Here is a 26,155-nt window from a genome sequence, read left to right as displayed (position 1 = left end):
CTAGCCCAAATATCTTTCTCATCTTTGCTTCTTCTAATGCCCTTTCTACTTCCTCCAAAAAACATATCTAGGACTTTAGTTTCTAATCTTTAATAATGAAAAGAATTTGTTATAAAAGTAAACATATTTGAGAGATCTTTTTTCCTTTTGGGGGGGAGGGGGTGGGAAAAGAGGAGGTAAAGAAATTCGTTTGCTGTTCAGCCTTAAATGCCTTTGGAATGATATTCCCTAAATGGATTTCTTGGCAAGTCTTTCTTTCCTGGTTTTCTTTCTTTCTTACAGGGCCATACAGATTATAATCTTCCATCATCTTTCTCCATGAATTGAGTTTTTAGACTCTCTAAACTAGCATTGCCTTTAGTAACCACATGTCACTGCTCTGCAAATAAACCAAGTATTTGCTGCGTGAAGAAATTTTTAGTCTCTGTAAATCTCATTATGATAATTGACACATCAATTAAACTTTTATGCAAAATTATACTTTTCACTATACACCTCTCATTTTTCAGTGTGAGTATGGCAGCTTGTTTCAATAAGACTGGAGTTGTTTTAATTAAGCACTATCTTTTTCTCATTTTTACTGATTCTTCTAATTTTCTGGTCAGCAGTATGACTATACATTGACAATCGACCTAACAATATCCCCAATATGAGTAACAAGTCATTGCCTGTTAAAATATATCTCAATTTTCTGTGATGTTACTTAGCACTCAACAAATATAGTGCCTTGTGGTTATTTTATTGAAGATAACAACCATGATATATACTCGTGAATCTCCAATATAAACTGTCTTTGGTTTCTGAACCCTTGCTACTGAACTATTTTCCAATTTTTTTGACATTTTTTTTTTCTAGACCTATCTTGGAATTGAAATCAGTGAGTTATCAAAGTAGAGAAGTTGATATAATATGGAACATCTTATGAATTCTCCTTTCTCTTTAGCATATGTAAGCATGTAAACTACAATTGTTTTCATAATACTTTTTTGTAAATTATGATTATAAATACATTATATATGATATCTAAACAGCCCACAAAATGATGTTTCTTGTATTTGGACACATGATAAAACCAACTCTGCCAACTCCTTTATTTGATTTCCCAAGCGGAGCTTTGGGAGCCATCCTTTCACTTATGTCAACCTTTCTTTTGTTTTCTAGTTTTGTTTATACTGATGTCAAGATTGAGATGATTCAATTTCTAAATTTTTCAGTCACTACACAAGTTGTCACATTTATAGCATCTTCAACAAGTAAGTTAACATTTACATACTGTCTATAAACTATATAAATCTAAGCATTCACATCTTCAGAGGCTGCAAGAGAAATAGGTCACAAGAGGCTAGAGGCCATTTTATATTTTTGTTTTATGGATTGATGTGATAACCATGATTATGCCAGTAATAATAATAATAATTATTATTATTACAAACACACACACACACACATATATATAAAACAATAATGATGGGTTCCAGTCACAGTCCCTTTCCCACAGAAGCATCCATAGATCTTAGGAATAGTATTACAATAGTGCCAGTACTATGATGGACTGGATCACATTACAAAGTCAACTGGTTGGAGAGTCACAGATATTAAAAATTGAGAAGAATCCTAAAAATCACCAGTTCTACTTCATCCCTCTATTTTATAAACAAAAACTGACCATGAAGGAAGGAGAAAGGAATGGAATAAACATTTATTTACTGCCTCCTATGTTCCAGACACTTTGGTAAGTGTTTTTATAAATATTATCTCATTTAATCCTCACAATAATCCTGGAGGTAATATTATTACTCCCATTTTACAGATGGGGAAATGAGGCAAAGTGAGGTTATGTAATTGGCCAAGGATCACACATCTAATAAGTGTCTTGCAGCTAGATTTAAATTCAGGTCTTCCTGACTGGAGTCCACTTTACCAGCAGCTGCTTGTCATTAGTAAAGTAACTTCACAAAAGTCAAGTAAGAAGAAGCCAAGAAGAGTAGTAAAATAACTGCATAAAAACCAAGATTAAAAACCCAAATCTCCCAACCCATTCCAATGCTTTTCTATGGTACACATAATAGGCACTTTATAAAAAGCTTATAAAAATATATTAAATTTACATAATATGCTGTCACAAGAGTTATACTGCTTGGAAGACTAGAGGAATGGATTAAAAGAACTCCAGGTATTTCTTCAACCCCAAAAGACTATGAATTTTCTGAATTCCTTTTAAAAGAATAAGTATTTATTCATGTCACATAGTCTCTAGAGATATAACAAGGACATCTCTGATATCATAGTCCATGAAAGCATAGGATCACTCCTTAAGTATACAAAATACTTTGTTTATACTTTATACTTCCAAATATTTTAAGTGTGTGTGACAGAGAAGATGCTTACAAAAGTTCTGAAAGACAACTGCAGATATGGCAGCATATGATACTCCTGTTTCATCTTTATAAGTAGTGTAGTACTTAGCAGGGAATAGAGATGGATTAGAAAACTTCTCTCTCCCCCTTCAAAAAAAGCTAATCAACTAGCAATAGCAAGCTCAATTACCCTCAGTCTTTATTACACTTATCCTATTGCCAAGTTTATTTCCATATCACTCCTTTATCAATACACTCTTCCTTATCAATTCTTAGTCTTATACCTCTTTCCAAAGGCATTATATATGCCAACTACTCCTACTTTGTACTACTATCTTTCTCTTTTTCAAAAGTCCTCAGAATTCTTAAAAACATCACACAACCTCCCTTTTAAGTGGGTTCTCCATAATAAAACAATTAAATAGGATAGCAAACATATTGCTTGAGAATAGACATGGATTCATGCGTATAGGGCCTTGAGAATTTCTGGATATCCCAGCCAATGTATGGCTACATTTTCTTTCATCAATTTATTTTCAGATAAGAATTCTCTTCTTTCTCCTTCCCCCTACATGATACCTTTTCATAATATCTTATTAGCAAATATTAGCATGTATTCAAAGGAAGCTTAGTTCCTAATATTTGCAGCCTATGTGCATCTTCTGAGTATGGTGGTAACTGTCAGACATGGTGGGAAAAAACCTCATTTCCAAGGTTAAGGATCTGAAGGACACAGATGACTATTGTTGATAACCTTTCTAAAGAAGCAGACTTTGAGTGCTCAATCCACCCTTTTGAAGAATATAGCATTGCCTATTTTCTTCAAATTATATACTGCTTGTGATTTCTTAATTAGACAATTCCTTTTGAGCTGAAGATGTCTTATATTTCCCTATGAATTTAGCACCTAATGCATGCATATGATCAATATTTATTTGTTGATGACGACAATATCCAAAGCTTGATTTGGGAAGAAATGTACAGAGATTAAGAAACTGGGGGGAAATGACTGCCAGAACATAACAAAGGCTCATATCATGCCCTAGGAAATCTGCACTGTGATGGGGTCTCGTAAGCAGAGGGACATCCTACATGGATTTCTGTCATTGAAGCTCACCGTTTATATGCTGAATGGTCATTCTTCACACTGCACTTCATATTTTTCAATTCATCCAGCACAGCAAACATGTTGATGAACTTGCCTAGGGTGATTAAATATGCTTCAGATACAAAGTCCTTCCTCCTCTCTGCATGGCACAAGCGTCTCACCTCCCCACAGAAACGTTCAATAGCATTTCTCTGAAGAGAGATAGCAAAAAGGAAGAAATTACTAAATCAATGAGAAAAGTTTTCTCATAATCAATCTGATAGCATTTATTCAGAGACAATCAATCAATTAAAAAGCATTTATTAAGAACTTACTATGTGCCAGATACCACGTTAAATGCTGGACATATAAAGAAAAAAATTAAACAATCCTTGCCCTCAGGAAGCTTACAGTTTCTAGAGAAAGAAAAATATATACACATACACGCAATGGATACACACAAAAGACTTAGTAAATGTAAGGTAATGATGGAAGAAACAGTATTAAAAACTGAGGTACTGGGAAAGGCTTGATGTGAAAAGTAGTGTTGAGAAGAGTTTCAAAGAAAAACTAAAACTTCCAAGAGGTAGAGAAGAGGATGGAATACCTCCTAGTAGATAGTAACCAAGCAACAGCTGGTGCTAAAATTACAAACTCTAGCTCCTGGAAAATTGGTGGAGCCCTCAACAGAAATAGAAAAAATTGGAGAGATAAATAAATTCTGTTGAGTTTGATATGTCTCCAGATCATTCAGTAAGTATGTCCAAGAAGCAACTGGGGTTACCAAAGTTCAAAGGAAAGATTAGGACTGAATACACAGCCTGTGAGTTATGTGCACAAAGTCTATAAGACTGACTTCTTCATTTGTATTAAGCCATTAAAAAAAAACAAAAACTCAGAGCCTTATAGATATTTTTAAAATTTCTACTTTTTGTAGATAACTCCCAGTGATAAAAAAAAAAAAACAACAACAACAAAAAACCTCAGGCAATACATAGTGTCTAAAATAAAGGAGCAAGGAAAACTTTCAAAAAATCTACTTAAAAAAATTTTTTTAAGTATTCTTCTGGGGAAAAATGATAAGATATTTTGCATTTTACACCATTAGGAACTGTACAGAAGACAAAGAGCTATACTGAAGGAAATGAGAAGCTTTCAAATGAAGAAGAAACAGTATTTTTTCATGCACAAAGTGAAGAAATAAGCAAAAATGGCCAAGTATCTGCTATATATATATATATATATATATATATATATATATATATATATATATATACACACACACACACATATATATATATATATTTCCAATTTAGAAGGAGTCCCTCATAAATAATATATATTTTCAACAACTCATGCTTGTAAAAATCTCAAATTCAGACCTAGAAGTATTCAACAGGAATTGTAAGTTTGTCAGCACTTCTGCACACACAATTTCCCTGGCTTACTTTTCTGTATTTACCTGAAAGTACATAAAATTCATCAGTTTGGTGACTTCTGGTTCTAGTACTTCCACGGTCTTCTCGTAAATCTCTACTCTGTTTGGTTGTTCATTGCATTTGACCTGAAGAAAAAATAAAGCCATTAAGAAATTTTCATCTTAGATAATAGTCAGTCTTTTCACAAGCACTATATCCTGGCAGGATCCTGGTCTCTGTAAAACTTTTTTTAAAGTAATATTTTGATTTTTTTCCAATTACATAGAAAAATAATTTTTAACATTTTTAAAATTTTTAGATCCAAATTCTTTCATTCCCTCTCTCCTCCCTCAGATGGTAAGCAATCTGATATGGATTACACATATACAATCATGTAAAATATATTTCCATGTTAGTCATTTTGTGAAAGAAAATTCAAACAAAAAATACATGTATATGTGTATATATATATGCATATTTATGTACATATATACACCTATATATATATATATGTATATATACATATATATATATATATGTGTGTGTGTGTGTGTGTGTGTCTACACACACATATACCATATATACATATGAATAAAATAAGAAAGTAAAAAATAGTAAGCTTTGGTCTGCATTAAAATTCCATTAAAACTCCATTCTCAGGAGTTGGATGACATTTTTCATCATGATTCCTTTGAGACTGTTTTGGATTATTGTACTGCTGAAAATAGCTAAATCATTCAATTATTCATAATATAGCTGTTACTATGGAAAATGTTCTGGTACTGTTCACTTCACTCTGCATCAGTTCATGTAAATCTTTCCAAGTTTTTCTGAAATCAACCTGTTCATCATTTCATATAGCATAACAGTATTTGATTACAATTATATACCATAACTTGTTCAGACATTCTCCAACTTATGGGTTGGAACACTTAAATATTTTGAGGATGTGTTATCTTCTTAGACATTATTCTCCTCCACAAGCTCTATAGTCCAACCACACAGGTCTACTTCCTATTCTCACACAAGAGAGTAGTTCTCTCTCTTGTCTATCTTTGCACTGGAAGTTCTCCATGCTAGGAATGGTCCTCCTCTTCTCTTCACCATCACTTTTTTTTTTTTTAATGTCATTTTTTAAAAACTAAAGCTTTTTATTTTCAAAACATATACATGGATAATTTTTCAACATTAGTCCTTGCAAAACCTTGTGTTTCAATTTTCCCACCCCTCCCCCAGATGGCAAGTTATCCAATGTATGTTAAACACGCCATTACTTCTTAAAACTCCTGCACTGCTTCAAGAAGCACCCGCTTCTGGAGAAGACCTTTTCAAGTTCCCCTTGTAATTAGTGCCTCTCCTCTAACATTACCTTTCATCTATTTTATATATATCTTTACTTTTTATTTATATTCATGTTTTCACTCTGTTTAGAATTACTTTTTTGGTTTCAGAGAAAGCTGGGAAAACTTGTATGAACTGATGCAGAATGAAGTGGGAAGAATCAAGAAAACAATTTACACAATAGCCACACTGCAAATACAAACATCTTTAAAAGACTTAAGAAGTGTGATCAATGCAGTGACCAATCACTCAAAAAACATTTATCAAGCACCTACTATGTGTTTAAGTAATGCAGCTAAAGAAAGGAAAGAGATGTCCATGTCTTCAAGGAGCTCACAGTCCAACCAGAGACTTGGTAATAGAGCATGTTTGATCATCTTGACAGAGGTAAAAGTTTCAGAACAAGAAAAATGATTTTGGACAAGGACAATGAGGGAATTGCATTTTATTAACTATGCATATTTAATAAGTTTTGTTTTTGTTTTACTTCCCCGTGGAAGTGGGGAAAACTAGAGTAGGAAAAAGAAAAAAATATGATTTTAAAAATATTGAATTTTAATTTAAAAAAATGATAAGATCCTTGATGGTAGGAAGTCTCTGTAATCCCCAAGCTGAGCACAGTTCTTATGTTGTGAAAGTGTTCTGTCCCCTAATGAGGGCTCAACTCTTCTCTCTGTCACAGCAGACAGTTTCATGAGGGGTATTTAACAACCAGAGCCCAATTCTGTCTGCTGACTTCTTGACACTGAGCTAAAATGGTCCTAGACAAAAATCATCCAATCTATCATTGGTATCATCTTTGAAATCTTCTGACTTCACAGAATCAATTAAATGATGGTAGAGGAAAGAGGTATACATTGCTTCTATGGACACCCTGGGCAGAGCTTGAAAAAAAGATACATATGAAATCTATAAGAACCATGATATTCTATATTTCTTTACCTGAGGAATGGCCCTGGAGCAGCTTCTCCACGTATATAGCATGACAGCATATTCCTGACCTTCTTCCAACATCTCATTCTACAAGTGAATATAAGAACACAAAGGAACACTTAGGCAAGAAATCTCCAAGTGAAAAATATGTAATTAAAAAAAGTGAAGTGTGGTTACAATGATATAATAAGCCAAATTAAACTGAGCTAATTTATTTTTTTGTCCTCAAACTCTGTAGAAAAAACCATTAAACCTCCCCTTCAAATTTTGATTTTAACATTCCTTTTTCCATGGCTTGAGCACTCTCCTTTAAAGAGATAAATATGAAGATACAACTTTAAATGGTATGACATAGCCTCCAGAGCTCAGGAAACCTAACATGTCTTTTAATGCCAAATTCTTCTAACCATTAAATAATGCTTTAATCAGTGCTGAGCTGGGTTTGAGGCATATGGTTAAACCCAAATGAAAGCTGCTTTGGGTATCAATGGAACATTCATTATTTGTCCTCCAGAAAAATGCAAATTCATATCTAAATACTACTTACAAACTTCCTTAATTAAACATACTCAATAAAAAACAAAACTGGCCCTTGGTTTTTTTATATGAAAAAGAGATAAATACTGGGGGGAAAAAAAATCCATGCTGTACCAGAATATCAAGAGAAAAAAGCAGGAGGTAAATTTACAAAAGAATCACAAATATTATACTTACTATACTTTCTACTTTTCAATAATGTAGATGTAAAAGAGGTAAAAATACATCAAATGAAAAAACTAATTATGTTTATTTTTCTCTTTATATATTTTTCCTCTTGGTGAAAATGATATCACCTTTTCTTAAATGGATAATCACTATCACTATTATGGATATCACTATCAACAGAATACCCAAAAAGGGGGGAGGTAAGGGACTAGGGGCTAACTTCAAAAATCTATTATTTGCCATTTAGATTTCCTATTGCAAAGAATAAATAAATATAAACAAATGAATTACCATGCTAGAATGGACAGTTGCTTGTTCGATGTATCTTGCAATGCCTGTGACAAATGCATTTCTGTCTTCAAAGTTAGTGTTGAAGTTTGGCTAAGAAGAAAAAATAAAGTACAGCTTTAGAAAGGAAATGGTAGGTTTATTTAAAATAAAATTATAATTAACATTAATTACAATTACTATTTATTTTGGATTTACAAAACATAATAATAATATTTCAAGTAGTACAAAATTATACTCATTTTACAAATGAGGAAATTCAAAGTTCAGAAATAGTAAATAGTAAAACTAGTATCCAAGCCAAGTGTGGAACCCAGAATTTCTGATTCCAAATTCAGTGCTTTCTAATATCATGGTGCCCCTTATATATTACTTGTTCAAGTGCAATTGCAATTTCTGAAAATTATTTACCTGATAGAGCAAAGAAGATGGTGGAGGCTCAATACATGGCTGCTGGTCTGGCAGTGGCAATTCCTCCAGGAGGTCCACATTGGACAGAGCATCTTCCAGGGTCACCTGGGCAGTCATCTTGATCCTGTCATATAGCCAAGAAAATGAAACAGGATTCTTAAACATGGATAATGTTTTTCAAATTGTTTCACAAATCTAAAAAGCTACCCTTTTTTTCCCATACTGTCATCCCTTCCCTTCCTGAGGTCTAAATGTGTCAGAAGAAAACCATTAGAGATATCAAGCCAGAAACAAGAATGGAGTTGCAACAATTTGCAAGTTTCCTAGTAATCAATGGGTATGTCATCTTCCTCATTCTGATTCCTACTGAAATCTCTACTGCTGCTAATGTAGCATTCAGACAATCAATCCACCAAGTTATTCGAATCAAACATGTCCTCTGTCAACCACAGTCTTACACATGGAGACACACTTTTTATCTATTTAAATATATTTCACTAATGCCCACTGTCATTGTCTTCCTGTATCGGTCACTTCAACTACTCCCCCTGCCCCCAATAACAAAAACAACCATTGAAAAAACCCACCATAGCAGCTAGTTTTTAACAATGCATTCATTCAATGTACTGTAATAGTAGTCCTTCACCCTTCTGCTTTGTAGGGTGAAAGCTGTTTTACTCTCTGTTCTCTGCCACCTTTGCTGATTTTTAAATAAATTCCCCTCCCCCCCAATTTACAAGCATTTATTTTCTCCCGTCCCCAATGGAAAAGAAAAAAGAGAGAAACAAAAACCATTGTAATAAATCATAAAACAAACTAAATTCCTGCCAAAAAATATGTTTCATTCTGGATTTCCTTCACTAGTTAATCAATCATGTGGCAGTTTTATTTCCTTTGAGTGATTTTTCCATTTTCATCATCATAGTCACTGCATATTTTCTCATTTGTGCTTATTTTATTCTGTCATTCTTACCAATCTTTCCAAGTACCTGTGAATTCCTGTTTCCCCCCCCTTCTTTCTCAAGATAGTGAAAGGAAATAGATTTATGATTTCACAAGTATCAGAAAATTTCTAGATGATGAAAACTCCTGCTACCAATGTGGTTCAGAACCTTATCTGAAGCTGTAAATTTCAGTGAGCCACTGAACACATAATACAGCCAGAAAGGCCGTCTTTGGAGTTCCAGGTTACTGTGTCACGTTTAAGTATTTGTCAATGAGTACATGGGAATCTCTTACATTTAAAAGTTCCACCTCTTCACTTTCACCTCTGGATCTAGCTGGTTTCCTCCAAGACTCAAAAAGGCCCAGAACCCACCTTCTTACAGGAGACTTCTGGCTGTCCCACCAGATAATAATGACTTCTCTGAGGTCACTTTCAGTCTACTCTGTAGCTTTACCTAGTTACTATAAGAACAATCTCCTTGAAAGCTGAGACTATTTTCACCCTCTTTTCTATCCCAGAGCTTAATAGAATGCCTGGAAAAGAGCAAGTACTTAATAAAGGTTTGTTGACTTGACTTTTAAACAAGTCTTTTGTGGTCCCTTTTTACAAGAATGTAGCTTAAGCCAAACCTAAGCTCTGTTTTAGTAACTGTCCCAAAATTCCTGCTACAAGCAACCTACAGCCCATCTGGAATAGAAGGGAGCAGTTCTATTCTGGGTTTGGGACATAATGATTCAGAGACACCAACAACAACCTGGAGCCATCTTGCTAGAAATCAGAATTGAATGCAAAATTCAATATAAACTCGGAGCTGGGGTAACTTACTAAGAAAGAGAGTAGGGGATCAGTGGAATAAGTTAGATTCACAAGACAAAATAGTCAATGACTACAGTAATCTTGGGTTTGATAAACCCAAAGACTCCTGCTTCTGAGATGAGAACACACTCTTTGACAAAAATTGTTGGGAAAATTAGAAAATTGCATGGCAGAAACTAACTCACCAACCTCTAAACCCTATACCAAGATAAAGTGGAAATGGGTTCATGATTTAGACATAAAGTGTGATAATATGAGCAAACTAGGAGAACAAGGGATAATCTACCTCTCAGATCTGTGGAGAAGGGAATTTATGGCCAAAGAAGAAGTAGAGGACATTATAATTGCACAATGGATAATTTTTTTTATTAAATTAAAAAGGTTTTGTAGATTAGATGAGAAGCAGAAAATTGGGGAATTTTTTTTTTTTTTCACATCCAAGGGTTCTGATAAAGGCTTCACTTCTAAAATATAGAGAGAATTAGCTCAAATTTATAAGAATATAAGCCATCCTCCATTGATAAATGGTCAAAGGATATGAACGGGCAATTTTCAGATGAAGAAACTAAAGCCATTTCTAGTCATATTAAAAAATGTTCTAAATCACAATTGATTAGAGAAATTAAGACAATTCTGAGGAACCACTTCATACTGCTCAGATTGGCTGAGATGATAAGAAAAGATAATGATGAATGTTGGAGGGGATATGGGAAAAGTAGGACTCTAATACATTATTGGTGGGTTGATCCAACCATTCTGGAGGACAATTTGGAATTAAGCCTAAAGAGTTATCAAACTGTCTATATCCTTTGGTCCAGCAGTGTCTCTACTGGGCTTATATTCTAAAGAGATCTTAAAGGAGGGAAAGGGACCCACATGTGCAAAAATTTTGTTGCAGCTTCTTTTGTAATGGCAAGAAGCTGAGTGGATGCCCATCAATTGGAGAATGGCTAAATAAATTATGGTATATGAATGTTATGGAATATTACTGTTCTGTAAGAAACAACTAGAAGGATGATTTTAGAGAGACCTGGAGAGACTTACATGAACAGATGCTAAGTGAAATGAGCAACAAGATTATGTGATGATCAACTCTGATGGATGTGGCTCTTTTTAACAATGAGGTGATTCAGGTCAATTCCAATAGACTTGTGATGGAGAAAGCCATCTGTACGCAGAGAGAGGACTATGGGAACTGAATGTAGATCACAACACAGTATCTTCACTCTTTTTGTTATTGTTTGTATTTTGTTTCCTTTCTAAGTCATTTTAACTATTATAAATATATAAATAAAAAATAAAGGATATATGAAGATGTTATCTAGAGAAAGAACACATATATGTCTATATATGTGTGTGTGTGTGTGTGTGTATGTGTATAGAGTAACACACACATTCTCTCTCTTACACCTACTAGTGTCTAATGGTACCCATCTCTAAGGTGGATGGAGGAAAGGAAGAAAAAAAAGAAAAAAATGTACATGATATCTTTGTTAAATATTTGGAGGGAATAACAAGTTGTACATGGTAAATTTGCAGTTTCATGTATAATCATGTTTTTTATTGTACTGTGTTATATAAATGCTTGTTTTGTTTCATGAATTTAAAATAAAAGAAAAAAAAAAAGAAAAAAGAAAAAAACCATAAAAATATCTTTCCCACTAGGAGATATGGAGATATTCTTATGGGTTCCTACAAATTCTGATGCCCCATATTCACTCATAAACAAATAAAGAGCTCAAGGTAGACGGCTCATTTGGCCCCAAAAGAGTCAGCATTCTTGAAGAGGCAAAAGGAGTGGGAAAGACAAGGAAGACTGATGTAGCCAGGACTTAGGCAGAAATGGCTCTTTGGGGCGGGATCTGAAGGAAAGAACAAGTATAGATAAAAAGGGGAATTTAAGAAAGTAACAATGCTCTTATCACCCAGATGTAGGTAAACTTTATAATCCCTTCAAAATACCTCCTTTTGTCTGGATTAGATATATATATCATTAGATCCTTAGCCACAAAGGCCACTAAAAAAGAAAACTGGTGTAATCATGTTTTAACTGCCCCAGAATAAAGGGATGATAGAGAAAATTCTGGGACAGAATGGCAAGAACTAAGCCTATTTTTATACTCTACACATGCTACATAAACATTATGAAATATGTCAAATTCTCTATTTAATATCATAGAGGGAAGACTTAAACTTTGTCATGAACTCTTAGTCCCTGTGTGAACAGTTTGGGATTTGATGCTGGGATATGATTAGAGGGAAAATAATATTTTCTACTTTGAAAAATATGACATTGGAATTGTTGTTATTGAATTGTTTCAGTTGTGTAAGATTTTTTTTTTTTTACCCCATTTGGGGTTTTCTTGGCAAAGATACTAGAGTGAGTTTTTCCCTGCCCAGTTTACAGATGAGGAACTAAGGCAAACTGGGCTCAGTGACTTCCCCAGAATAATCAGGTTAGCTAGTGTCTGAGACCAGATTTAAACTCAGGAAGATTAGTCATCCTGATTTCTTGCCTGGTACTCTATGATTACCATCTGGGTGCCCCAATCTCACTTGATTCTCACAAAAAATCCTGAGAAGATGGGAACTATAGGGATTATTTTCCAACATGAGGCTCTTGGATATAATGAAAAGAACCCTGGATTTGAAGTCACAGGACCTAAGTTTGAATCCCAGTTTTTACCATATAATTCTGGGCAAATCACTTAATTTCTCTGAGTCTGCTTCCTTAGCAATAAAATGAGGTAGTTAGAGAAGATGATCCCTAAACTTCCTTTTATCTGGGATCTTAAATTTAGAGGTGGGATTTGAACAATGCTCTTCCAACTCAATCTATAGATCTTTGTTTGCTAAAGGCACTAGAGTTGATGAATTAAACATAGAACCAATTATTTATATTTATCGACTAGAAAACAATAGTGGGAGGACAAAGAGAAAGTAATTGCATAGCTCCTCCTAACTCCCCAAACTGCTGACTCCAAGATGTTTTAAAGAAAGAAACTACAACTCAAAATGAAAATTGGTTTCTCCAGAAGAAATAAAACAAGTTTTTGGAACATCAAAATAGCCAAGAAATCAAATCTTCTCTCTAGAATACCACGGAACACCTGGATCGTTGTTTATGGTATAAACCCCCAAATAATGTCTCAGCACATTTTCTGATGCTGCATGTAAATCACTAGTTTTCAGATCAAAATTAACTAGAGGTTAATAAACAGGTGGGCAGTTTGTCTCAGAACCACAAAGCTTGAGAGAAAAAACCACAGCTGAACAACCAAAAGCATGAAAAACCTTTCAGTGAATTAAAAACTGGTTAGTGGTAAAAAGCCACAAACTTTCTGTTTTTAACATCCTCCATATCTCTGCAATCTCAAGGGGGTAATTTTCCCCTAAATATCTTAACCTCATCAAGTAAGTGCTCTTCTAGAGATGGACAATTTCCTTAACTATCTTGCTTTTGGTTGCTCTAAGTCTAAAACAAGACTTGGGCAACTAGTAACAAAGGTGGTGACCAGCCAATCTCATGGGTCGGAAAATACTATCTCAATGGAAGAATACCTTATTTTAACTAACCAGATATATTTTTTCAATGTAACTGGACAATACATATTTTTAAGTTTATTAATGAAGTTTCCCATTATTCAAACAAATAATAAGCATCTCCTTCAACTTAAAGCAAATTAGACCCATTTCTGCACCATATAGCTAATTTTTCAGATAGTTCACACAAACCAATTTCCTTCAGCTGATAAAGCTCTGAGACAAAACTAAAGCAGTCTTGCTTCTCCCAATCCCACATACATTTTTAAATCTTTTTAAAAATTACTATACCTGTAAAAAGCACAATTTCTGGTATACTATTAATTCACTGTTGGAGTTGTGAATTGAGCCAACCATTCTAGAGTACAATTTGGAACTATGCCCCCAGGACAATCAAATTGCCCTTAGATCCAGTAATACCTCTACTAGGTCAGTATCCTAAAGGCATCATTAAAAAGGGGGAAAGGACCAAGGTGTACAAAAATATTTATTACAGCTCTTTTATGACAGCAAGAAATTGGAATTGAGGGAATGTCCATCAATTGGGGAATTGTGGTATATGAATGTAATGGAATATTATTGTGCTATAAGAAACAATAAGCAGACAGAATTGGATAAGTGAGCAGAACCAGGAGAAGATCATCATACATAGTAATAGCTAAATTATGGGATCATCAACTATGATTGACCTAGCTCTTCTCAGCAATACAATGATCCAAGCCAATTCCAAAAAACTCATGCTATCTACATCCAAAGAAAGAACTATCGAGTTAAGAGTGCAAATCAAAGCAGCCTATTTTCATTTTTTATTTTTTCCTTTTGTTCCACTTCTTCTTTTACAACATGACTAATGTAGAAATATGTTTAACACGATTGTACATATTTAACCTATATGAGATTGCCTGCCATCTTGGGGAAAGGAGGAGAAAAAATTTGGAACCCAAATTCTTATAGAAAAATAAATGTTGAAAACTATCTTTACATGTAATTGAAAAAACAAAGTAATATTTAAAGTTCTAAAAGTAAAATAAAAGGCCTAATTTCTCCAGGCACTCACTATACTAAATACATGAAACTAACCTAGTCCCCAGATCCTTCAGATTTAATTATAACATTACTGAAAATAGTTCCTCTCCCAAGAATAGACTTTTTTTTAAATAAGGTGGCATGTTATGGTGGAAAGAGCACTGGATTTGGATAGAGTCAGAAGCTGAATATGCTATTTGCAGCTAAATAACCTAGATGAAATCCTTTATCTTATCTGAATCTAAGGATCTCATCTCTAATATGAAAGAGAGACATTGGACTGGAGAGATATCCTTTACATCTCTAAATCTAGACTTCTACAAGTAACTACAGTAAATATTGAGAGAAATATATAAAGTATGCTCTCACAGTTGCTAGCAATAGGAAAAAAGTAGGATGAAGAAAAAAAATTCCCCAAGTTTCTATTTTCATTTTAAATGTAATCAGCATGTGGAAACTTAACAAAAAAGGGAGACAAGATAATTTAATTAGGTGACCAAAAATATTATTAATATAATTTTATTGCAAAAACATTTGTTCCTCCCTGCCCAGGCACCTGTTCTAAAATGAAAATTCATCAGTTGAAGGCCATAATACATCTGTAATTTTCATATATTTTCCTATTTCAAAACACTTAGGATTGTTTTGCACATCTACTATAAATGCAAAACAGGGTACAAGTATATTTTAAAATTTGCACTTTGAACTAGAGAAGAGAGGTAATGCAAAGAAGAAATTGGGGTTTTTACTTAGGGTGTGGCACTTATTTTAAGAAAATATCCACTTTATTACCGTGGCTCAGCAGCTTTTCCTCCCGAGTTCACCACAAAATCAAGTCCTGAATGAGGAAGAAGAGTCTTCCTGTTTAGGTGAACATGTTTGTTGATTCTGCGATAGTCATCTACTTCCTTTCTGTCAGCTGCTCAAAAGTTAAGGAGGTACAGAAACTAGACTGCAATGTGATCAACAGAATCTGTTGGGGATTTTTTTTTTTTTTTTAAGCAGCCTGCTGCATGGTAAAGCCTTGTATTGTAGACCACTGTGTCAATCTGATGAACCCTATGAACTCTTCTTTGAATATTTTCCATAATTGAAGGAAATATTTAATTTTAGTTAGAGGTTAGTGAAATTAATTAGGTTAATTTTTCACCACCTAATTTCACATAATCCCAAAGGATCTGAGGACCAAAGGTTAAAAACCTTTGGTGTAAAACTCTTACAAAAATTAATGTTGAAAATTATCTTTACATGTATTTGGAAAAATGAAATACTATTGAGAAGGGGGAAAAAAAGAACTTTTGATATAACACAACTTGAAGTCTTGTCTAATCTAGAAGAAAAAAAAAAAAAAATATATATATATAGTTACTAGTTAGAAATCATGACTTTTTCACAAGGGAAAAATGCTAAACTGTCCCTAATAAAAGGTGACTAAGAAAATTGAAAATAAGAAAGTATAACTGGGTTTGCTGAGTTATGTAATAGCTAGCATTAATAACTAGCTTATATACCTAAATAATGCATATCCTTTGATCCAGCAATCTCACCATTGGATCTGTATCCCAAAGAGATAATTTTAAAAATAAATAAAAAAATAAAAGAAAAATTAAAAAAGGAAAAGAACTCCTATGTGCAAAAAAGTTTATAGGAAATTTTTTTTGTGGTGGCAAGAATCTGGAACTTTAGTGTGTGCCCATCAGCTGAGGAATCGCTGAATAGGTTATAGTATACGAAGGTAATGGAATACTATTGTTCTATAAGAAATGATGAGCAGAGTGACTACAGAAAAATCTGAAAAGACTTACATGAACTGAGGCTGTGTAAAGTGAGCAGAACAAGAAAAACATTGTACACAGTAATAAGATTATGGGATGATCAACTGTAATGAACTTGGCTTTTCTCAAGAATGTAGCAATTCAAGGCAATTCTAATAGATTTGGGATGAAAAATGCCAATCACATATAGAGAGAACTATGTAGATTGATTATAGATGAAAGCATAGTATTTTCACCTTTTTATTATTTTTTCTTTCTCATGTTTTTCCCCCCTTGAGTCTGATTTTTCTTGTACAACATGACAAACATGGAAATATGTTTAAAAGGATGCACATATTATTTAACATATATCAGATTGTTTGCTGCCTTAGAAAGGAATGGAGAAAAAATTAGAACTCAAAATCTTTCAAAGAATGAACATTTAAAACTGCCTTTCCATATAATTGGAAAAATTTAAATGCTATTAAATAAATTCCTTTGATGGCTCCCTTCTGCCAATAAGATAAAAAGTAAAAGTCTAGTAGACTAATGGCAGGAATGAAGATTAGTATAGATATATTGGGGAGCAACATGATAGCATGCAATTAAGCTTTAAGGTACTATGGACCAGTGAAAAGTCTACTGGCTCTGCAGTCAAAAACCTGAATTCAAATCCCAATTCTGCTACATAATTGACCTCATCCATTAAATGAGAAGGCTGGAAGATGACCACTAATGTCTTTTCCAACTCTAAATCTATGCTCTTCAAAAGTCAAACAACTGACCTTATCTTCCAATCCAGCAAATTACACTGCTTAGGACTCTCAAATGCAATGCAAAAGGAGAAAAGCAGTGTGTGTGTATGTGTGTATGTGTGTGTGTAAATATAGCTAAAGCTTCTGTATTTTTTAATAATTAAAAAAAAGGGAGGGGTGACCTTTATTGGCAACAACTGGAGAACTGAATAATTTTTATTAATAATAAATATTGTGGTGCCATAAAAGGATAAATAGGAAGCATAAAAAATATTGAAAACTTATTCAAGGTCGATATAAAGTAAAAAAAAAATAAAATAAAATCAGCAGAATTTGAGCTGTATATACTGACTACAACACAATTGTATGTACTTATTTATTTTTAAAGAAAGATAAAAAATGCATGTCTGACATTTAAGTACCTCCACAAAGACTCTAATTTATCATTTCTATCTTATTTCTTCCCACTTCTATAGCCCAAATGGCCACTATTCTTATCTCTAATCTTTTTTTGTTGTCTCTTGCCTCTGTGTATTCATAGAGGCTATCCCAAATGCTTGGAAATTTGTAAACTCTCCTTGCCCAGTTCAGAAGTCATCTCCTCTTGCTTGATTCCCTATATGGAAAATGATCTCTCCCATCACATAAATTTACTTAGACCACGTTGCTGGGATTTATTTTTTACCCTTATTACTCAGAAAGGTAAAAAAACACAGAATTTAGTCAGAGAACACAGGTTAATATATCAGCTGGTCAGGCTGCAAGAATTTCTTAAATGCTTATTTTGTAGTCAGTCATGTTATTGCCACCTGAAGAAAGGCACAAGAAAGAATCCCTCCCTCAAAAAACTAGCTTCTAATGAGGGATAGTGGGAACAACAATATATAAATAAATATGTACATACAAGACAGACAGAAAGAAACATACAGACACAGAGAGAGACAGAGATACACTTAGATAGTGTGTGTGTATGACAGACAGAAAGACACCCACACAAAGACACAGACACATAAAGACAGACATATAGTCACAAAGACACAGAGAGGCAGACATGACAGAGAGAAACTGCTAGACACAAAGAGAGAGACAGACACAGTGATCATAAATGGACAGCTACTCATTACCTACATGACCTTAAGTATTGTCATTGTCTCAGTTTCTCAATGAAAACAATGGACTAGACAGCCTCTACTTATATTTCCCACTCTAAATCTAAGATCCTAAGTGATGTAACCTTTTCAGTCTCAGTTTCCCCTTCTGAAGGAAAGAAAAGGCAGCCCTACTTGTGTTGAGAGGTGGTTTGACATAATGTATATGTAGCTAACCCCCAAGTCAGGTTCAAATTCCAGCTTGGAGAGATATCAGTTACATACAGGATTCTGAGCAAGTCTCTTAACTTTAGAGTGCCTTAGGCAAATCTCTAAGATTACGTATTGAGGAGTAGTTCTACAGTCATATGCATTGTAAAACCATTTCCTTACCAGGAGTTCCCTCTACCAGTCAAATCTGAGATCTTGGAAAAAATAAGAAAATACCTGTATTTTCTCTATCAAAGAGTTGTGAAGAAAATGCTATTAAAATATTTAAGAGCTACACAGAACTGAATTATTATTATCACTTCTATATCTGCATTTGTGCTAAATTTCCAAAGACAAAGTACTTGTCCTTGAGATATGTTATATACATGTATATTATATATGTTATTACAACATATATATTATATACATTATAACTGATATTTTATTTATCAATGTACATAGATTATTCAATTAAAAAAAATACTCTGTCATATGAAATGGCTCTCAAGGAAGGTGTTGGGGGAAGAAGAGGAAGGTTACCTAGGAAAACCATGGGATGATATATGGAACAACAACAACAACAAAATCAATAGAATGATTAAAAAATTTTAATTTCTCTAACAATATTAAATCACACACACAACAATGATATGACTGATCATATACTTCCTTAGTAGAAACTGCATATGTTTAGCTTTACTAAATAAGCAATCTTGACTTTAGTTTGGCCTTTTCCAAATACCAGAGGAGTACAATCAATGCCAGTTTACCTCCATGACAACAGAAAATGGTAAACTCTGGCTGTTATGAATACACTGAGAACTTCCAAGTCAAAGGTTGCTACAAAGCCAAGGAGGCTACACAATTGTCCCAAAATGCAGCCAGACACTGAAAGCATGATTATTGCCAAAAACAACCACTGAAGATAAACCAACAGTTTCAGCATTACAAAGAAGGCAAACACATCAAGGCTCAAAAATTTTTAAAAGCTAATCATCTCTACCTGAGCTTGTGCCCCTGAAGTTAAGAACAAATTGAATCATTTAAATGAATTTGTTAATTTAATAAACATTAAGTACATACAAGTACCAGGTACTTTGGACACAAAAATTAGGAGTTTATAATCTAATAAGAATGAAAAAATTATTGCACAAATTGCATTTATTTTGAGAACATATTGCACATGTTGCATCTCAAGGAAAAAAAAAACTTTCTGAAGGCCAAGTTTATCTCCAGTTATTCTTGTGTCACCATTAAAAATGTGAGACACTTGAGAGCAAGAGCTATTTTTGTCTTTATTTTGCTATTTCCAGTGTCTGGCATATATACAGTAAACGATGTTTAATACATATAGAGATTTAAACCAATACCTCATACCATATACCATAATAAGCTTTAAATGTATACATAACCCAGAGACAAATTGGGGGCAAGGGGAAAAAAAAACCCTCTAGGATTTATGGATAGGGGAAGAGTTCATGACTAATGGTTAATTTTGATTACATAAAATTTAAAAGGTTTTTCACAAATAAATCTAATGTATATGTGGTATTAAAAAAAAAGTTAGATAAGAGTTTACTGAGGGGGAAAAAAAATCTTTGAAACAAGTTTCTCAGATAAAAGCGTCATTCCCAAGAAACATAAGGAATTGATTCAAATTTGTAAGAAATTCAAATGTATAAGAATAGGAGCCATTCTCTAACAGATTCATAGTCAAAAGATATGAATAAACATTTTTAAATGAAGAAATTCAAGGTATCAACTACCATGAAAAAACTCTAAATCATAAGTAATTTATAGAAATGCAAATTAAAGCAAACATGAGATTTTTCACCTATCAGAAGGGCAAAGATGACAAAAGGAGAAAATGACAAATGTTGCATGATTTGGGAGAAAACAAGAACACTAGTATACTGTTGCTAAAATGGCAAATTGATCTAGTCTTCTGGAAAACAATTTGGAACTATGCCTAGATTTACTAAACTGTATATCCCCTTTGACTCAATTATATCACTACGAGGCCTACACTGTTACCTTCCCCACCAAAATAAAAATCAAAGAAAAGGAAAAGGATCTTCATGTACAAAAATATTTACAGCAGCTCTTTTGTGGCAGCTAAAAATTGAAAACTAAGAGGGTAAAGCTAAAGAAATTGTGGTGTGTGAGCATAATGTACCAGAAAGTAATCAAACAAAATTTCAGAGGAAACTGGGAAGGAATTTATGAAATAACAGAGAGTGAAGAAATACAATGATTTATACAAAAACAATATGATAGAGAAAAATAATCTTAATGAGAGATTTAAAGGAAATTTTTTTTTTCTAGTTGCTTAGCTGGAATGAAGGCACATCATTTTAAACTGCCAATTACTTTGGAAAATTAAAAATCAGTTTCCTCTAGTGTAGAAAAGCTACTGAAAGAAATCTGGGTTCTTATGATCAAATAATGTAAAGTCTTTGAAAGTGCTTCAAAAAGTATAAGATGTTATACCATATACAAAACAACTAATCTCTGATTTCACTTTATTTTGTTTAGTCCACATACCCAGTGCCCCCTTTCTAACTCTAGCTCCCTTTATATATCATTTTACCCACTTAGAATATAAGGGTATCTGAGATGGTGGAGAGTTTAAATGTGGCTTCAGATATTTAGCAGTTATGTGATACTGGGCAAGTCACTTATAACTGTTTATCTCAATTTCCCCACCTGTAAAATGACTTGGAGAAGAAAATGGCAAACCATTCCTGTATCTTTGCCAAGAAACCTCCAAAGATCATGAAGAGTCAGACTCAATTGAAAACAGTTCAACAGCTACCACAAACTTAGTACTGTGAACAGTACTGTCTTGCTTTTTTTTTTTTTTTTTTTTTTTTTGCTTTTAAGGGGGGTAAAGTATATTCAATGGTCAGCAGTGTCTGGAACATAAAAAGCATTTAATAAATATCCTTTTCCATTTATTCACTCATTAATACTATAACTCCTCTACAATCCCTTTGCACCTCATACTCCTGAACCTTCCTCCAACCTTCTTGAAAGTTATGTTTTTGTCTTTCTTTATATCCTTAACATTTAGGTCACTGCTGAAATAATGTAATTGTCTAATAAATGCTTGTTGAATGATGGACAGATTGAACACCATTAAAAGGAAGCAGACTGAAGACTCCTTCCACAAATCAATATCATATTATCTTAGATTTAGGGAGGGAGGGAATGTTAGGAGGCCATCTAGCCCAACTCTCCTGTTTCAGAGATGAGGAACCCAGGATCAAAGAGCTTAAGTGACTTGAGTCTAAGGTTATACTGAGTATAAGTCCATATCAGAGAAGGAATTCAAATCCAGATCCTTGGACTCCAAATCCACTACCATGCTACCTTCTGGCCTTCATTGGAGCTGTGGTCTGCCTTACATAAAGATCCCCTCACAAAACACAGGGACTGATTCAACTGCTCACTTTTGATTGCTCCCATTTAAGTTGTGACTGTCAGGGGCTTCCAGCACCCAGCTTACAAAGCAGTGTGTTAGCTAAGGGCCATGAGTTGATCGCCATAAAATACAACCACCATTATTACATGCTTCAGGAACAAAGCCATGAATCACAGCACCTAATTTCCTGAAAAGAAGGAATGTTCCAATGAGCTCTTTCATGATCTGGCCTTTTTTTCCCTGAGCAAGCTCCATAAGCCAAGAGGGCAGGTCACCCTGGGATCATTTCCATTCATTTGTCAGTTCTGTTAACAAGTGATAATGGACAAAGAACTTTTATATTTATCTATCTAAAATGCATTTTTAAAGCCGGTACAGTCATTAACCTGGGGGACAAACAAATTTAAAAAAAAAATTAAAAATGCCACCTCCACCACCCCCATCATCTCAATCCTAACCTTCAATCTGCTGGTATGGAAGCTGCCAAAAGAACAGAAGAGAGTGCCAAAAGGGATGAGCTTAAAAACAAAATCAAGCTACCTAGCAAAGGCTGAGCTCTGCAGGACCACTGCAGAGAGGCATATGGCCAATTTAGCTCTGAAACAAACTGGATGACTCAACTAACAAAAAGGAAGGCATGGGGAAGGTAAGCAGGAGTGATTACTCCTGCTCATAAGACAGAAGCATTTGGCAAGGTAGATAAGAGGGGATAAAATTACTTTAGGTCTAAGAAAGAGAATAAAAATATACCAAAATAGGAATCAAGGTATTCCTGAATAGCTTGGTTCTTTACCTCTGACCTCACTTTCTAGCCTCATCTCACATACCTCCCTTACCTCCTATATAAATTATAGTTGGCCAACTCTAATTGTCTCTACCATTTCCAATTTCCAGTCTTCTACATTTCCAAGAAATGGCTGACTCTTTCCTGGATAGCCCATCCCCACTTCTGTTCCAGCTGCCTCTTCCAGGAAGCCCTTCCCAACCTTCCCTCTGCTTCTGGATTACTCTTATGTATCTCTCCTTATCTCAGAGTGCTTTGCAAGTCTTAAAATGTTACATAAATGCTCATTTTCATTTTTCTTTATACAACAGTCTCACAGCCCCTCAGTACTGCATCTTTTCTCAGTGCTCAACACAATACAATACACAGTTCAATACTTCAAAAAGTTGGAGGGAATTCCAAAGTTTCTGTGGGAAGGAGATAGGGATTATGGTTGGAATGGAGGTGGTGAGCTGCAAGGATAAACAGAAAATAGCTAGGCTGGTCCAACAATCACAGGTGGCCATAGTGTCTTTCTATGGCTTTTGTTTTCACAATTTTGCAGGCTATGCCTTACTTATACATAAAGAATCCAGGGTCACTTTGCTATAATGGTGAAGCACTAGAAAAGGTTATCTGTGAAAGGTACTGCACAATGGAATTACTTCCATTAAAAAAAAAAAAAAAATTACATCCCTACACAGAAATCCTTAAAGGCTGCCTGTTATTCCAGATCAAATTCTAACTCCATGTCTGGATTTTATAACCTGGTCCCTTGCTATTTTTCAAGTCTTTTTACATACTTATTCCCTTCTATGTAGTCTCTGATTCCAATGATATTGGCCTCCTCCCTGTATCTCTTACATGAAATTCCATTTTCCAACTACCTAGATTTTTCACTGTTTGGAATTCTCTCATTTGTCTTCTATCTCCTGGCTTTCTGCAAGAAGCCTGTTTTGATCCCTCTTAATATTAATGCTTTCTCTTTGCTGATTATCTGCAATTTATCATGTAGAGATTTTGTTTGGATATAGCTGTCTGCTTGGTCTCCCCCACCAAACTGTAAGCTACTCAACAACAAGAATAAACTAAAGAGATGAATTCCTAAATTGCTACTGAATTTTGTATCAGAAAGCCAGAATCTTAAGTCAGAAGTCTCTGCCCTTAAGTACTCTATTGTGAAGATGAAGGGAAGCAAGTGAGTATGGACAAGTTAGGGCAGTAAGTAGAAAAACGATTAGGTAAGACTAGGGAAGTGAAAGCTATGAGGAATAGAAAATAACAGCCAGCCTTAGCTCAAAGAATGGACAAGGAAGCACTGTAGACAGTCATTAGGAAGCAGAAAACAAGAATGTACAGGCAGTTTGTATACCCTTTGATCCAATAGGCTTATGTCCCAGGGAGATCTTAAAGGAAGGAGGGAAAAGGACCCACATGCAAAAATGTTTGTGGCAGCCCTTTTTGTAGTGGCAATGAACTAGAAACTGAGTGCATGCCCATCCATTGGAGAATGGCAGAATAAGTTATGATATATGAATGTTATGGAATATTATTGTTCTATAAGAAATGATGAGTGGGATGATTTCAGAGAAGCCTAGAGAGATTTACAGAAACTGATGTTGAGTGAAATGAGCAAAACCATTGTACATGGTAACAAGATTATATGCTGATCAATTCTGATGGATGTGACTCTTTCCAACAATGAGATGATTCAGACCAATTTCAATGATCTTGTGATGAAGAGAGTCATTTATACCCAAAGAGAGTTCTATGGAAACGGAGTGTGGGTCACAACATAGTATTCTCACTTTTTTTTGCTGTTTGTTTGTATTTTGTTTCCTTATTCATTTTCTTTCCTTTCTGATCTGATTTTTTTTTTGTGCAGCAAGATAACTGTACGAATTTGTTTACATATATTGGATTTAATATATATTTTAACATGTATAACATATAATGGATTACTTGCCATCCAGGGGAGGAGGTAGGGGGAAGGAGAGGAAAATTTGGAACACTAGATTATACAAGAATCAATGTTGAAAAATTACCTGTCCACATGTTTTAAAAATAAAAAGCTTTAGTAATAATATTAATAATAAAAAATGTACATGCAGGTCAATAAAATTTCTATCTTATCCCAGTTAAAGTTTATATAGAAATAGTATATCAGTCTTTGTTGTTGTTGAGTACCAGCTTTGTGTGGTACATTTTCTTTTCTTTTCTTTTTTTTTTATTTTTTAAATTAATTTTATAATTATAACTTTTTTTTTGACAGTACATATGCATGGGTAATTTTTTGCAACATTATCCCTTGCACTCACTTCTGTTCTGAATTTTCCCCTCCTTCCCTCCACCCCCTCCCCTAGATGGCAGGCAGTCCCATACATGTTAAATAGGTTATCCTAGTAGTATATCAAGTCTTAAGAAGAAACAGATTTGGAGATAGCCAATCTAATAAATATTTATTCAGTGTTTACAATATGTCAGTCATAATACTAAGTACTAAGTCCAGGAGATAAAAATAAGAAACAGTTTCTGCCCTCAAAGAGTTTACAATCTGAGGGGGGAAGTTGTTCAGTCAGGTCAATAATTCTTCGAGATTCTATTTGAGGTATTATTGGCAAAGAGACTAGAATGATTGGCCCATTTCCTTCTCCAGCTCATTGGAGAATAAGGAAACCAAGACAGATAGGGTTAAATGACTTGCTCAGAGTCATATAGCTAATACACATCTGAGGCAGTATATAAATTCAAGTTTTTCTGACTTGTCACCTAGTTGTCTACAATCCCCAAAAGAAGGTAGGGATCATTAGCCCAGAAGCACAGTATCAGAGTAGAAACCACACAGAAAACAATTAGTAGAAAATGAAGAGGTCACTGAAAATTCTGAACCCTCAATATATATTAAACTTTGGAAGGAGTTTGTTATTCTATTCTCCAATCAGAGGGTAAATTATCTATATATATCAGAAGTCTGGAAAAAGTAATATTCTTAGTAAAAGTCCAAACTACTTAGCCTAGCCCTCAAGGCTTTCCAGTATATGTTACTTACTAACACTGTTTCTTAAGTGACATTCAATCACTCAATGAACAATCATTTATTGAGCTGCTACTATGTGGCAAAAACTGGCACAGATGCTGGAGATTCAAAAAATGAAGCAATTGCTGTCATTGGGAAGCTTCCATTCTAAAAGAAAATCAATAGGTGCATGTACAAAGTAGCTCAAAATTCTTAGTTCAATTAAAACTGAATAAAAGTTCTACATTTTCTTTCTTTCTTTCTTTTTTTTTTT

The 26,155-nt window shown here is 34.1% G+C and overlaps 1 protein-coding gene across 2 annotated transcripts in view; it reads right to left on the bottom strand.

Annotated features, from left to right (window-relative positions):
* CYFIP1 (cytoplasmic FMR1 interacting protein 1) overlaps nucleotides 1–26,155 on the bottom strand; it is a 149,630-nt gene that overhangs the window by 87,357 nt on the left and 36,118 nt on the right. For both annotated transcript variants that reach the window (XM_074300298.1, XM_074300299.1), the window contains exons 2-6: nucleotides 8,541–8,664; nucleotides 8,133–8,222; nucleotides 7,146–7,223; nucleotides 4,907–5,008; nucleotides 3,475–3,656 (exon numbers count right to left, since the gene is read on the bottom strand). In XM_074300298.1, coding sequence (XP_074156399.1) covers nucleotides 3,475–3,656; nucleotides 4,907–5,008; nucleotides 7,146–7,223; nucleotides 8,133–8,222; nucleotides 8,541–8,657 — 569 coding nt within the window. In that variant the 5' untranslated portion in view covers nucleotides 8,658–8,664. The remainder of the gene's footprint in view (nucleotides 1–3,474; nucleotides 3,657–4,906; nucleotides 5,009–7,145; nucleotides 7,224–8,132; nucleotides 8,223–8,540; nucleotides 8,665–26,155) is intronic.

This window comes from Sminthopsis crassicaudata, chromosome 3 (assembly GCF_048593235.1).
Source record: "Sminthopsis crassicaudata isolate SCR6 chromosome 3, ASM4859323v1, whole genome shotgun sequence".
NCBI classification, from domain to species: Eukaryota; Metazoa; Chordata; class Mammalia; order Dasyuromorphia; family Dasyuridae; genus Sminthopsis; species Sminthopsis crassicaudata.
This window is presented reverse-complemented; position numbering and strand designations above follow the sequence as displayed.